This window comes from Callorhinchus milii, unplaced genomic scaffold, assembly GCF_018977255.1.
Source record: "Callorhinchus milii isolate IMCB2004 unplaced genomic scaffold, IMCB_Cmil_1.0 Scaffold3, whole genome shotgun sequence".
In the NCBI taxonomy this organism is placed as follows: Eukaryota; Metazoa; Chordata; class Chondrichthyes; order Chimaeriformes; family Callorhinchidae; genus Callorhinchus; species Callorhinchus milii.
The window spans coordinates 72523294-72539600 of NW_024704744.1; the positions used below are offsets into that span (position 1 = coordinate 72523294).

Sequence of the window (16307 nt, forward strand, 5' to 3'; positions counted from 1 at the left end):
TTTTTGAATATGTTGTTGAGGTTTTGGGTAGGGCAGGGGAGTGGGAGATGAAGTCAGGGAGACAAGTAGATTTTACGCCTTCTCTATTACAGCAGATAATCAAAGTAATGAGAGATCCATGTCCCACTGCACAGCTCTTCCTGTGACCTACATTCTGTATAAAATATTCTGCAATATAAAGAATAAATGGTGCTCAGGAGCATGTGAATTTTCTTTTCGATTCAACTGTCACCTCCCCAGTATGGCATTATTGCTGTGTGAGATTGAGCTGCTGCATTCGCTTACAGTCGCTATACTTCACAGTAAATCATGTGAAGCACTTTGAGGCATCCTCCTGATGTGAAATGTGCTATTACCAATTGCAAGAATTATATATTTTTAACATTTTCTATTGTCAAACATCCATATTTGCTTCTGTGAGTAAGATTGTCAATTGGAGACGTGGACAGTTTTATGCTGAGGCTGGATCTGTAGACTCATTCCATTTAGGATTTTTCAGCCAATAGAGGTTAGACTGGCTCACCCTTTGAACAACGAGGGTATCAGCCTGGCTCATTTGATAGCACTTGTCTTTGAGTCAGAGGGTCCTGGGTTCCAACCCCATGCAGGACTTTGTACTCACAACCTTGGCCAATATTCTAATACAGTGCCTGGGGAGTGCTGCAAGGTTGGAGTTGCCATCCTTCAGTTGAGACATTGAACTGAGGTCTATCTTCCTCAGTAACCTGCCTGTTCAGGTAGACATTAGCGCTCCCATAGCACTACTTGAAAAGAAAAAGGAGATTCTCTCATTATCTTGCCCACAGCCCCTCAGCTAAGTGGTCATTCACATCATGGCTGTTTGTGGGATATTGATGTGTGTAAACTGGCTGCCGCATTCACCTAGAAAATACACAGTCACTTACCTTTGCAACAATCTGTAAAGTGCTTTTAGGTGTCCGTTCGATGTAAAAGAAACAACATATCAAATGGAAGGATAATTATTATATAATGTAGCCTACCATTGCACGCACTTTTGTCTCATAGGAGGGATACATTCAGTTTTCAGTTCTGTACCATGTCTAACAGTGATTCAAGGTACCCAACAACTGAACAACGTACAACAAAAAAAATCCTTAGCAACAGAAAACATCCTGAGAGTCGGTGTGGGAAAGGGCTGTTGTATATGAAATGTATTCTATTCCACTTTTAAGTACTAATTTTTTTCCTGTTCTTCAAAAGGTTTTACAATCCTCCTTTTTTGCTCTCTCTTTAAGGTTTTTCTTGTCAAGAAAATAAAAGGCTCTGATGCTGGTCAGCTGTACGCCATGAAGGTGCTGAAGAAAGCTACTCTGAAGGGTGAGTGCTGTTGAAGAGTTCCAGATTGTGGGTTATTTTGCACAAAATTCCATTCTGAAGTATTTTGTGAAAAGATGGCTATTTTTAACACCAGACCCCCATTGAATGACACTCTTCCTCCTATGAAATATGCATAAGGTACATTATATGCCTTCATGATTTTGTTTAAAAAAAAGATCACATCACTGTGCTTATGTTCTCTTATTGTACTTGAACATCTCACTCCTTTCAATCCTCTCTCTTCTGGGAATTGTTTGGTCAGCTTTGCTACCTGCTCAAAATGGTATTTCACACACTAAAAAACTCAGCAGAATCTGGCTCTGTCTGATGAGTGAATCTGTATTAGTAGTGCCAGTAGAGCTACCATGTTCTCATATAAGGTGCAACGTTATTGATATCTGGTTGACTGATGTTGGAGTATGCTGCAGAGCCATCAAACATAATCTGATTCCAACCAGCTTTCTATGTGTTGAGCTTTCATGCTTGGCCACGTAAGGCAGGCACCAAGTGGATGAGAAAAAACAGTGCACTAGAGTGATTGGTAAAATGCAGGTCACCGCCAACTAGTGCATTGGCAGAGCTCTGACCTCTCAGTTTTCTCAGCTGGGACATGAAGTGGATTCAAGTAGATTTTGCAGAAGGCAAAATGTAATAAATATAATTGATGTTTTCCTCCATGAAAATGAATCACAGTTTAAAAAACAACTGTAGTGACAGAATGCTGAGGCCAGTGGTGGTGGTTCACACACTGAAATGAAAGAAGCAGCGTTGTATAAATCTCAAATCTTTTTGTAGCCTTTCAACAACAACTTGCACTTATATAGCACCCTCCATGCAGGGTAGCATCTCAGAGCGCTTAACAGTGGCTGAGCCTGAGTCCTGTGTATAAGTATATCCCATGTGCGGTGTCCCCGTTGTGTGGGCACAGATTGGTTTGGAATTGGTATTCCAGGGCTTGCTGCTTGAGAAAACATTTCAGAATTTTTGTGGTACAGTCTCATGGTTTCGATCTCTGAGTTCTGGAGAACAACTTAAAACAGCCTCTGAGATAACATTTATTCCATATTAATTACCTGCAGCACAGTATGGCTGCATTGAGTTCACTTTACTCACAGTGGGTCTGTGCTACGAGTTTCCAGTGAACCACAGCATGTGCTTCTCTGAAGATTGTTATCATGCATAGCGCCTCCCGTTACTGAGGAAGATAGAGGACACATGGGAAAATATAGCCGAGCACATCTGCATTCTCCAGCCAGTCACCTCCTATCGTGCAGGTCTATAGGGAGGTTAAAATATGGTCTCACAACATTCAGACAATTACATTTGTTGTGGACTCGGCGGGTGAGTAATGTTGTAATGAGAAGTTACACATATAGTGTTACAATCATACAGTGGGACGTACAGTAGGGATGTTCTTTAAATACTCCTTTACTCATAAGGATGATTACAAACCATTGAGGCCCAATTTTAACCACAGAAGTTTGGACAGTTTTTGTGTTCAAGAAATTTGACCCAAAAATTCCCTAGACAAACTCAGTGATATTCTTTCTCTGCCTCTGCTGTTTTGACTAACCATCCTCTGTTAAATTAATCATTCATGTCTTGGATGTTGTTTGGACTTTGCTATCTGAAAGTTGTCTGACATGTTTCCCCACAAGAACACAGCTATTGCACTTTGCTGAAGACTCAGTGAAGTGCTTTGAGGTGTGTCACCATCACAAGGAACTGTATGAAATGCAAGATTTATTTATTATAGCCATTAAAATGTGAAATATTTGATAACTATTATATTTGAAGGTTTTGTTCTGCGTTTCATCTCTCAATCCCATTTTAGCATCTTATATAAGTCTAAAATTCCTTTTGAGATGTCTCATTTCAGGGGTGAAAAATTCTAGTTTATCATCCATTCCTCGCAGCTCACCCCTCTAACACTATAGATCAGCCTTGTAGCTCTGTTCTCCTCTGCATTTCCTATAGTCTGGGCAGTCTTCTTATGTTGCAGTAGTCACAATTGTATGCAATCTTCCAATTGTGGCCTAACCAGAGAAATAAGCAGCTCAAATATGATTGCATTGGAACTGAACTGATTTTTCAATGTAGTCCAGCAACCTGTTTGCCTTATTTATTACATTTCGGATGCACTTCTTACTGGTCTGCAGCTGAAACAAAATCCAACCAACAATACCAAACCTTGCTTGCCATCAACCCACCTGTCTCCTTGCCTCTAATGAATCAACTTTAAGGTCTTCACTTTCACCTATAAATCCCTTCATGCTCTAGCACTTCCCTATCACTGTGATCTGGTCTGCTAACACAGACTTACTATTATACCCTGCCCCCTCCATGCCTCTTTGGTGGCTAAGCCTTCAACAGTGCCCTCCATCTAGCCCTCTATCTTGCCCCCTCCTAACCTGTCTTTAAATTCCATCTCAAGCCTACTTCTTTGACCACAATTACAGTCCCTCCCTCCCTCCTTCCTTCCCTGCTTGGCATCCAACACAGTGCCTGTGAAGTGCTCTTGAGACGTTACTGTATATAAAGGACGCTATTTCAACTTCTCCCTTAGTAATTTTGTTGTCATCCACTCGTCCCCTCATTTTACTTCATTATTACTTAATGCACTAATGCAATTATCTGCATCTGGTATCTCTACCTACTCTGATCCTTCATACCTTGTTTTGTTCACGCTTCAAATCCAAAAGATTTGTTTCAAGCAAGCGACTAGACTATCTTTTGAATGAAAATGCAAAGGGCAAGCCACAAAATATCCCATTATACAGTTCAGATGTACTTCAGACTGTTTTCACCATGGATTAATCAGAAACACTTTTATCAATATGAAATGATTAATCCTAGAACAGGCAGCTCCTCACTGTCACTTTACCCTTGGGATCTCTTCCCTCTCCTGTTTTCTTCTAGTGAATTTTTTTGGCCTGTGTTAAAATTCTTCAATTGAAAGCACAAGATTAAATAGAGAAGTTCAAAGGCTTCACTCTTGTTATGTCTGCTACAATTTTGCAAAAATTCCTCTCCCATTTTCAAAGAGTTTTGAACCTTCGACTCATTTGCAGCTTTCACTGCTGTTCCAGCATCCTTCAGCAGAAATCAGATTCCTCAGATCTGTGTTGCTTAGGATTGTCAGCAAGCGCAGAGCATTCTTATGAACTGCTTGGCTTGTTATTTATTTGAATACACTGGGCTCTAATTTGCAAGATTCACCAAATAATTTAGAAATGGCAGAAGATGTCTGCCTATGTCTTAGACTGACCCAAACTGACTCGCCAACTTCATAAAAGTAAAGCCTGAGATTGGTATCTAAAGAGTCCAGAGGGTCACCGGAGATGCAACCAGGTACCTGAAGGATTCGCTATTTACAATTCCTTTTGCTGATCTTTCTGTTAAAACCCTAGTGTTACACCAGATTTCCTGTTTACAAATTGTTTCATTAATCTTTTCAGATTAACCCTGATGGTATTGTTTTGGGATGTTCAGTAATTTCTCTTCTCATGCTGGAATAACGAAAGTTTTTTGCATGGGAGTTCTTATTTTAGTGCATTACTGTGTGCAGATTGGCTAATGCATTAACCTACAAATATACAGCCTAAGGCTAAGACTGGATGGAATTTAAGGTCTCAAATTGGGAACCTTGGCTACTGGTTTGCATGATTTAATACAGTAACACTCAAGCAATGAAGTTATTCTCTGACTATTGGCAGAGCCTAAGGTACAGAACTAAGCAGTACACTGAGATAGGAGCTGCATTGTATTGTAGTAGTAATAATAATAATCCTCGCATTTAATACAGTGGCTTATCAGGGCATTGAGACATCTCAAAGCGCTTCACAGAATATATTGAAAAGTGTATTTCGTGCGCAAAATGCGACAGCCAGTTACACACAGCAATATCCCAGAAACCGCCATGGAGTGAGTGACCAATTTTACTTTGGGGAATTGTTGGTCAGGACAACAGGAGAAATGCCCTTTTCTATTTAACTGGTGCCATGGGATCTTTAACGTCCACCTGAACAGGTATATGGGACCTCAGTTTAATATCTCATCCGAAGGTTGGCAACTCCGACAGTGCAACACTACCCCAGCATTGCATTGGAGTGTCAGCTTAGACCATGTAATCCCAAATCCCAACATGGGGCTTGTACTCACAACCTTCAAGTGCTCTGAGACTCTACCCTGCATAAGGGATGCTATATAAATGTAAGTTGTTGTTGTTCTTACTCAGTGGTGAGAATGCTATCACTGGGTCAGGCTGACACACAATGTCATTGCAATATTAACGTGTAGATTTGATAATTCTCATTGAATTAAAATGTTTCACCTTGCTGTATATGCACAATAAAGTATCAAAGATGGGGGAGGAGGGAGAGGGTTGAAAACCTATCTACTCATATCGGTGATGCTTTAATCCTGCCCTCTATCTTCTACCTCCAGCTCACTGTTGAGCATTTTGAAACATTTTGCCAAAGCGAAAGGCGCTATCTGAGTTGTATTGTATGAGGCCATAACTTGCATGAAGGATGCATTTTTCAATTAATTTCTTTGAACGAGAATTCCAAAGATGAAAGACTTAGTCATCCCTTTTTGTTCTGCCTTGTTAAAATAAAAGGCAGGATGAGTAATACATGCTTATTTATTCAATAACAGTCCCAAAGGCTTGATTGTATAGCATGCTGGAAGTTAAGTGCAGTGCAGATGATTCTCTGCCTTTGATTCCATGCTGCGCATTATCATCAGTCAGTCAATTAGGTACTTACACCAGCCTCTTTTAGTTAACAAACCGTAGAATAAGCAGCAAGCGATAGAATCTGTAATGGCCAGTATTATACAGGGATAGCAACAACTTCCAGCACTTACAGAATGTAGCCTTTGTGGCTCTAAATAAATAAGCTGAATTCTGCAGTTAATCAAATAAAAAATCTTTCTTTTTTGAGTAGGGACTATTGCTGATTGATTTTAAGTCAAATCTCTAGCAGTAAAACTGAACCCGAAAGCCTTGATTGAGATACCATGAAAGAATGAGTCTTGCCATTTTTTAAAAAAAGCAAAAAAATGATATCAGAACTTTGCAGTTCATTTTCTGGATTTTTAAAATGTGCACCTTAGTCTGTGTGAGGAATATTTCCAGTTACTGGTGTTGAATGGAAAACTGAGGCTGTTAGTGTGAGGGAGGTTCATTTCATTTTACATGCTTAAATGTTGAGTCAGCCCTGGATAAAAATTATTCTATTTTTACTGACTAACTCACAGTCTGCCTCACTGACTCATATAAAGTAGTCCCATGGAAATGCCATCAGCATACACCATTTAAACAACGAAATACACAATGAATAGAACAAAGAACAGGTCTGTACTAATTATAATATAGTGTACCTGATAACTAAAAAGTGCCCTGATAATGAGATTCATAAGCTCTACTACACTGTCTCTGAGCACACACTATCCTCTGTGAAAGAGGATATAATTGCAAGTTGTTGTCTCTGAGCTGATGAGACTGATGTGTGTCCTTTTCTTTTGTATGAATAGCAATCATCATAGATCTGTTAAGATAGACAATGGAGTTGCATTAATGGTGACAAAATAGTGTGTATGGCGGGAAAGGATAGGTTGAAATTCACAGTGATAGTGGGCAACAAAGCAATTTTAAATATCAGGTCAAGAGGAAAAGAGAGAGAATTACTTAGGCAAATAAAAAGAGTTGGAGTAAATTATTATGTGCAGATCAAAGGGATTAGTGTATTGCAGATGGATAGTACAAGGATAAGGAAATGGGAGGTGTTTCAGTACCAGTAATTTCTATAACATGAAGTGACTGTGTATTTATAGGCTGCTGCAAATCTCTACAAAATCAGTTCTGGCAGCAGAAAGGAGTGAAGGTCCCCAGAGAGGTTGTGACATACTTCCCATTACCAGAAGGAAATTGTCTGCATAAACTGAAATTCTTTTTTAGAGGAATTCGTTTTTAAATAATCCTTATTAAGGAATTCTATTGTTAAAATACCGCAAATTAAACTCTGTAATGTGCAAAGCAGAGGACTAGGACAAATACAGTATTTGAGTTACTATCAGTCTTTGTTTCGGAGTCAGGGGATGGTTGGTTCAAGCTCCTTGTTGGGACTTGAATTCACAATTATAATATCTCAGCTGACACATCCAATGCAGTGCTGGGAGTTGCGTGGCATTGTCAGAGGTGCTGTCCTTCGGATGAAAGGTGAAACGTTAAAAGTCCTGTGACATGATTCAAAAAGAGAAGAGACTTTCTCCCAGTGTTCTGGCCAACAATCCCCCTAATGAAATAGGGTATTCATTTCAAGGCTGTTTTTGGGACATTGCGATGTCCAAATATGCTGCCTCGTTTGCCCACAAATACACAGTCATGGTAAATTCTGTGAAATGCTTGGATCATCCTCCAAACATGAAAAGTGGTATACCAAATGCAAGGATTATTACTAGTTCAGTAGTATTAGTTGTTAACTGACATCCTCCACAACTGGTCATAGATTGCAATTGGGAAAACATTGAGCTCTGATGCATTATGATTTGATGGTTTTTTCAGTGTTCGTTGTACAGTTACAGTCATGGTAGCTCATTCCTGGCTCTGTAGCCCCATAATGCTGGTGCTAAACACACAGTTCAGATGGGGGCTGTAATTGGATTAAGTATCTAAATTGGTTGTTTCAGACTAACAATTGACCTTAATCACAAGGGATGGAGAAGGTCCTGTGTGACGCATATTTTTCTTGTACATCTGGAAACCAAGTGCAGATGAGGAACACAACAGCAAAGCTTCTGCATGTGCATTAATTGTCACTATATTTTGTGGAGTCCTGTAGCTCAGTGGTTAGAGCACTCGCTTTGCAAACGAGAGACCTGAGTTCAATTCCAGGCAGAGGGCGAAACCTTGGGCAAGTTTCCTTACTCTACACGCCTAATAATAATCCCTCCAAAAACAATAATAAATTGGTCATTTTCAATCTACGACTGTTTGTGGGACATTGCTGTACGCAATTGGCTGCCGCGATCGCCCACAAATATACAGTCAATTCACTTTACAGTGTGTTCTGTGAAGCGCTTTGGGACATCCTCCCGATGTGAAAAGCGCTATATCAAATGCAAGGATTATTATTATTATCCATGTGTACATCACCTAATAGTTGAGCATAACACTTCCTTACATGGGAAAGTTATTTATTCATATAATCTATACCGGAACTCTATAATGAACAATGCTTTTGAATAAGTTCTATATCCCAATGTATATATTGCAGAAATCCAAACTGTCAAATATAATGGCTGTTTTCATAGGCAAATGGAGCAGCCACTTTGCACACAGCAAGATCCCACAAATGCTGTTAAAACAAATGACCAACTAATCTGGAGGATTGTTGGCCAGGGCACCAGGAGAAATCCCTTTTTGTTTGAATAGTGCATTAGAGTTATGTGGTATATAATGTCCACCTAAAGGCAGGCAGTTGAAGGTGAGACCTTAATTATTATTATGCAGAGTTAATCATAGTCGTAACCATAAAAATAACAGTAATTCTTACATTTGATATAGCGCCTTTCACATCGGGAGGCTGTGTCAAAGTGTTTCATAGGATATGTTGTAAAGAGCAGTGACTGCATACTTTGTGGGTGAACGTAGAAGCCAATTTGTGCGCAGCAACAGTCATGAAGTGAATCACAAATTTTATTTGGGGGACAAAAAAAACTCCCTTTTTTTGAGTAGTGCCATTAGATCTTTAACACCCACTTGAATAGGGAAGCAGGACCTCAGTTTAACTTCTCATTCGAGTGACAGCACCTACAAATATACAACGAACCCCCAGCACTGTATTCAAGTGTCAGCATAAGCTTTGTCAGTTCCATTATTAGAAACACAATTCCTTTGACAAATGCAGCACTACCCCAATACTGCACTGAAGTGTCAGCCAAGCCTGGAGCTCAAATTCAACTTATTTTCTTAATCTTTATTAACACAAACTATGATCTTCATGGAACATAGACAGACCAGTGAGCTGTTGTGTGTTTGTGCAGTGGGGTTAGGGGGTTAAAAACCCAGCTGACAGAGTGAAACGGGACAGGTTGGATTGGGCCTCCATGGGTGATCTTGCAGGGTCACCAAAATCTTGATGTCTTTTCTCTATCATAACCAAGTTGATCACTGTTACAGGTACAACTGTTACTGGCGGTTAGAGACGAGCCTGGAAAATGCAGCTAATTTCTGCTCTTTTATCCCACCTACTGGCTGGGAAGAGATTAGCTTCAGTGCTCCAATCAATGAGTGCTACATTAAGCCTCCAGTTGATCAGAACAACAGCAATAATCAATATAATTTAACATATGTTCTTCAAGCTGAAATTCCCCAAAAGCTTCCTTCTGATGGCTAATGTGCAATGAAGCTCTGGGGAGCTATATTTAATACAGGCACGTATTTCAAAGTTATTTTGACCCTTTTTTTGGTTTTCGTTCACAACAACCCTAGTCAATTGGGATGGAGAAGCTTTTCAGTGTGAATATGTCTCATGTTTTCACCATCTGGCCATAGTCCCAGCCTCATTTGCTTTACAGTGATTTTGTAAACCAGATTATGCGCTACTTGCTCAGCATGAATCTTAACACAGTATTTAAACAGCTCACTAAGTATAAATTAATTCACAGTGCAGAATCTGATTGATACCAGGGAAGCTTGTCATTCTGTGGAGCATAGGTCGATTACAGACTAATGCTAATTGTACAATTTAGTTTTCTGTGTCAAGCCTCCCATGAGAAACCCATAAGCGAGAGAAATCAAAGACCCCAATTTTCTCATGGGCATTGTCTTAAAATGTAAGCTTACAAATTTATGTGGAATTTTGGAAAAGTCTTAAATTCAGTTTTAATTTGGAAGCCAGTTTTACGAATAATCCGAAAAGTTCTATGTCCCAATGTATATATTGCAGAAATCCAAACAGTTTAATGTTAGCAGAAAGATGGCTTCCAAATTAAGACTCAATTTAGGAATGTTCCAAAGTTTTACCTCATGTTAAATTTGAAGACAACAGGATTTAATAGTAAAACGTGAGACTTTGGGCCCCTGAACAAAATGAAAAAGTTTTGAATCAGGTCCTGAGTTTAGAACCCTAGTTAAAAATCACCTCTGAATATGTTTTTCTACATTCATTGGTTCACACATTGTGCATCCTTGGGTGTCCTCCTCCAGTGTCCTCTTTATAAAATCTGTCATTAGCTTTTCAAACATAAGAATGATATCTGATTCACTGAGGTGGAAAGGCTCAGAGGATATTGGCGAGATGACTCCAGTACTTAAAAATGCTAAGTTGTGGAGATAATTGATGTAATTACTCTTTTCTCATTGAAGATAAAAATTTGAGAGTGGACATAATCCGTTTCACACACAAATACAGTCAATCCGCTTTAGAATATATTCCGTGAAGCGCTTTGAGATGTCTCAGCGACGTGATAATCAAATGCAAGCATTATTATTATCATCATCGATATTTTGAAAGATGAGGCTACAGATGTTGATATGAACACCCTGTTTTTAATCACAGATTATGTGAAGAGAAGGTATGTTTTATTATAATAATCTTAATTAAAATATAATAATTTGTAAGTGAGCAGAAGAAACGGACCCCCACCTAAAACAGTGATTATTTTGTGCCTCTGAGATGGAGAGGGGAAATACGAACTCTTAATCTGCTTGCAATATCTGGATTGGAACAGACCCGAGGATCTTCAGAATGCCAATAAAGCTTTGCTTTATTAGATTTTATTCATGAGGCATGGAATCATTTCAACCAGAAAATACCATGGTCCTCAATGTAGAGAGGTACCACGACTGGAGAGGAAATGCTGTTAATTGAGTGTTTCTTTCTTGCCTCAACAGTGCGTGATCGAGTCAGATCCAAAATGGAACGTGACATTTTAGCGGAAGTGAATCATCCCTTTATAGTAAAGTTGCACTATGGTAAGTTGTACTTTTCATTCTGACTTGCTATTACCACTATTGGTAAATTAGTGCTAATAGGAAATGGTAACCCTACCACTATCAGGTTTAAAAAGTTAACATTTTAACAGCCAAGGAGCAGATTCTTACAGAATAAGGAATCAAACTAGTCAGACTTAGAAATGTGTGTACAGTAACAGACATCTGAACTTTAGCTCAGTTTGGTGACTCTACCCTTAGTGAGGGGTGCTATGTAAATGGAAGTTGTTGTTGTTGTCTTATCCTTGTCTGTAACTTGCAGAAATTGTGTGCAGCATTTATACAGAATGGACAGTCTGCTGCCTTTTTCCCAATCAATCCAATTATACTGGGACATGAGGGGAGACCTAATAGAGGTCTGAAATTATAAGGGATTTGGATGGAATAAAGACGGAAAAATTATTGTGGGCTGGCCGGTTCTTGAAAGAGAAAGAGAGAAAGAGAGAGAGAGAGAAAAAGAAAGAACACCTGAGCAGGCATTGAACAATGAACATTAACCTTGTTAACCAGCAGCATTCTTGGAACTGTACCTCAGTAAGAAGAACCAGGGGGCTAGGAGAAGAGGCACATGCCAGATGCCAATGGTGAAATGCGAAATCAGAGCAATAATTGGACATGCTAAAATTCTTTTGTAAAAATTGTTCTTGAATTTATTGCCTGTGTATTGATCCTGAGTGAACTGAGATGAGACTCCTCAATTTTCTTTCTGTTTCTTCTCCAGCATTTCAGACCGAGGGGAAATTGTATCTCATCTTAGATTTTCTAAGAGGTGGTGATCTTTTTACAAGACTATCCAAAGAGGTAGGTGGCATAATTTTCTTGGTGTTCAATGCAAAGAGATCTGCATTTCATTGATAATAGGATCCATAATATTCACAATAACTTGTAGTCGTGCAATACCTTCCATGTAAAAGAATGTCCTAAAGCACTTGACAAGTATGAAGTTGAATGGACAAAGTGATATCTTCCAGTGTTGTCATGCAAACCCATTTCTGGAACACTTGTGGGTTGTTTAAATGCAGTGACCTCTTCCAACATGTAGAGCTTGTTACTATTTATAAAGATTGTTCCAGGTTTAGCTGAGTTAACCAGACTGCAGAAAGGGTCTACATTCCATGTGATTTTCAATCGGAACATGAGAATGCATGGAACAGGAAAAGTGCATTTTTGTCCATCAAATCTCTTATCATTACAATGGATTTTTCTGAGTGTACAGAGCAGGAGCTTTACATCGCTGTGAATATGAGTTATATTGACTCGAGAGAAGCCCAAATGGGGTGTCGGTTTCAATGTTTCCTATAGATTCTGGTGCATCCTTTTTGTGTGGGTCACTGATTTTTTTTAAAAAAGAAAGTGGCAGACAGTGAAGGTTTTGAGCACAAGTGGTAAAATCAGTGACTCGGAGGTCTGAAATTCCACCTAGCCTGTAAGATAGTTTTGTCTTAAAATGTAATATCATGCAGAATTATAGAAAATTCTTCAATCTCATCTTGACTCAAAAGCCTTTCATTGTTAAGAACTTTAGAAGAATGTCTTGCAAAATAACTCTGAATTGAAGAATTTTTCACAATTTAAGAGAATAAGGTAGGGTTTAGTATAAGCTGTACATGTTTGTGGAAGGCATGTCTTGATCGGCCGAATAGGCTTTTCCTGTTTCATGTCTACTTATGTATGTGTCACAGGATGAATTGGGGCGTATCTCTTAGATGGATATCGGCAGAATTTCCTTTGTTGGGCCATTGTATACATTTCCTAGTTTACATTCCAAAATGCAATACAGTAATTTCAAACATCCTTCAGCATGCTCTTCTTCATCTGTACAGTGCTATTTCCCCTTGAAGGTAAAATCCATAGCATAATTAGAAGCTTTTTCAGATACTGGTTGCAGTTAAGAAATGTTGCTTTTCTTTGTATATTCTTCCAGTTCTTTACATTTAACTTTTAAAATGCACAGATCAATTTTGCAGATGCCTTGTGGATTGTGGTGATTGTGAGAACTGTGAAGAGCTACCATTTTTTCTGGGATTTACTCAAAGTGAAGCATTTACATGAAGGATCGAATGTTCATCAAATCTAGTAGCATTTTGAAGCACTTAACATGTATTATTACTGCCTCCAGACTTTGTTTGAGTTTATCATTTAAAGAGAAGCCGTTTTAGATTCTGCCTTTGATTTGGTATTTGGAATCGCAAAGCTGACATGGTAACTTTCTCCCTCTGACAGGTGATGTTTACAGAAGAAGATGTGAAATTCTATTTAGCTGAGCTGGCCTTGGCTTTAGATCACCTCCACGGCCTTGGAATAATTTACAGGGACTTGAAACCAGAAAAGTAAGACGATGTCTATAAATATTGTTTCGAAAGACCATATAAAATATGGAAACTATTTTAAATTGCAACACTGAAAGTAATAAAATGACCAATATTGTGCATGCTGGAAAGATTCCTCAGCCTATTGATTTTATAGGACAGTCCATAGAGGTGGATCTCTTTTGTTACCTTTATTAGATTCACAGGATTACAAAATATTTACAACTCAGGAGGCCTTTTGGTTTATTGTGTCTGTTGTTGCTACAGCAAATTACACTTATGTAGCACCTTTCTCACATTGGGTGAATGTCTCAACATGCTTTACTGTAACATGAGTGGGAGCCCGAACTGGAAGGTGGTGGTTATGTTGGAAGGGGGGGTGAGGGGGTGTTCGAAAGCACAGTCAAAGAGCGTTTTCAGGTGGTCTTTAAAAGCAGAAGAAAGGAGTGAGGCACTGGGATCTCAGGAGAGCTACAGAGGAGGGGGCAAAGTAGCTGAAGGCTCGTAGGGTGGAGTGGGCAGGAGAGGACATGAAGCAGGCTGGAGTTGGTGGAATGAAGGAGAAACATTCATATTTAAATGTATTGATGCTAGCATCTGCTGTGCTTGTTGGGTATTCTAGTCTGATGTATAGGGTTCTCGTAACACTGGTCTGTGATCTGGCTGGAGCACTGTGTGTAGTTTATTTTCATTATACTGCAAAACTAAGTGTTGTCAACAACAACAACAAGATTCCATTTATTGAGCGCCTTTCACGTCGGGAGGACGTCCCAAGAGATTAACGTTAAGATCAGTTTAGAGATAATCACAAAAAGAATTAAAGGTGAGGTTAAAGAAGCAGTTACACAGAGGAACGTAATGTAATATATAAAATGGCATCGGGGAAAAGTCAGGGGAGTGGGATTAAATGTTGGCTCAAGATAGCTAACACAGACTCACGTCCAGATATTCATTATTCTCTGTATGAACTATCCATTCATTGTCTGTATAATAATAATAATCCTTGCATTTGATATAGCGCTTTTCACGTTGGGAGGACGTCCCAAAGCGCTTCACAGAACACACTGTAAAGTGAATTGACTGTATATTTGTGGGCGAACGCGGCAGCCAATTGCGCACAGCAATGTCCCACAAACATTCGTAGATTGAAAATGACCAATTTATTATTGTTTTTGGTTTTGGAGGGATTATTATTAGGCGTGTGGAGTAAGGAAACTTACCCAAGGTTTCGCCCTGCTTGGAATTGAACCCAGGTGTCTCGCTTGCAAAGCGAGTGCTCTAACCACTGAGCTACAGGACTCCACATTTAAATGATATGATTCTTTCGAATGTATTTCTCATCATTATTATCATTATCCTCAGTGCTTTCATGCTTAAATTATACTAAGAGATTATAAGTGAGAGAAGAATATTAACTAACTACATCCAAAATCGAAACACAAATTTATGTATCTTATTTATTCTGACTGAGTGAATTATCTTCTTGTACAATGTCGTTGAACGTTCAGAGGCACTGAACCATCAGCTTGTTGGTATTTGCCTCCAAAATACAGTCACTACTCTCCGCAGGAAATTCTGCCAAGTGGTTTGAGATGTTTTGATAATATAAGGTCAACTTCAAATGCAAACTGCAAGGATTATTATGATTATCATCCTCAACTCCAGGACCACTGCTGTCCTGACAGAATATCTGTCAGACATCAAGGCCTGGATGAGAGCTAACTTTCTCCAGTTGAACGTCAACAAGACTGAGGCCCTCCTGATTGGTTTCGTCAGCACCTCCACACCTCAGACACTGGCAGCATCACCATCCAAGGATGCACACTTCACCTCACTGAGTTAGTCCGGAACCTTGGCGTCTTATTTGACCCTCAAATGTCCTTTCTAACCAATATCCGTGCTATTACCCGCTCCACCTTCCCCTACCTCCGAAATATCGCCCAGTTCTGCCATTGCCTCACCCCTCAGGCCACCGAGACCCTCATCCATGCATTTGTTACATCTCAGCTCAACTATGCAAACTCTCTTTTTGTCGGCCTGCCCACCTCTTTCCTACACAAGTCGCAGATCATTCAAAATTCTGCAGCTCGTGTCCTCTCTCGCATAAGGCTCCATAACCCTATCAAGTACACCCTCGCCAGGCTCCACTGACTCCCCACCCCACAGATAATAGAGTTCAAAATCCTTGTCCTCGCCTTTAAGGCTCTCGACAGCCTTCTCCTTCCTACCTCTGTGACCTGCTAACCCCATGTCAACCTGTCCGCTCCCTCCGCTTAGCAGGCTCTGAACTGCTACACATCCCCTGTTCGGCCCGTCCCACCATCGGTGGTAAGGCCTTTAGCCTCCCTGCCCCCACCCTTTGGAACTCCATCCCACAGTCCATTCGCCTTGCTCCATCCTTTGCCTCTTTTAAGGCATGTCTCAGGACCCTCCTCTTCGACCGCACCTTCAGCCACCGTGCTACCCCAACCCTCCCTGCCCTCCAATCCCCTGATCCCAACCCTCTGCTTGGATCCAAATCCTTGGTTGTCCAGCACCTTGCAACGTCCTCCTGATGTGAAAGTCGTTATATAACTGTAATTTGTTGTTATTATGTAACGAAATGTGCAGCTGCTTTGATTCTATTTGCAAGAGTAGAAAGAGTCATTCCTGTCTGGGAA

The 16307-nt window shown here is 39.8% G+C and overlaps 1 protein-coding gene across 4 annotated transcripts in view; it reads left to right on the forward strand.

Annotated features, from left to right (window-relative positions):
- Window positions 1-16307, forward strand: part of rps6ka2 (ribosomal protein S6 kinase, polypeptide 2) — a 133055-nt gene that overhangs the window by 90242 nt on the left and 26506 nt on the right. For all 4 annotated transcript variants that reach the window (XM_007894325.2, XM_042333577.1, XM_042333575.1 and 1 more), the window contains 4 exons: window positions 1257-1338; window positions 11240-11320; window positions 12060-12139; window positions 13562-13668. In XM_007894325.2, the coding sequence (XP_007892516.1) occupies window positions 1257-1338; window positions 11240-11320; window positions 12060-12139; window positions 13562-13668 (350 nt within the window). The remainder of the gene's footprint in view (window positions 1-1256; window positions 1339-11239; window positions 11321-12059; window positions 12140-13561; window positions 13669-16307) is intronic.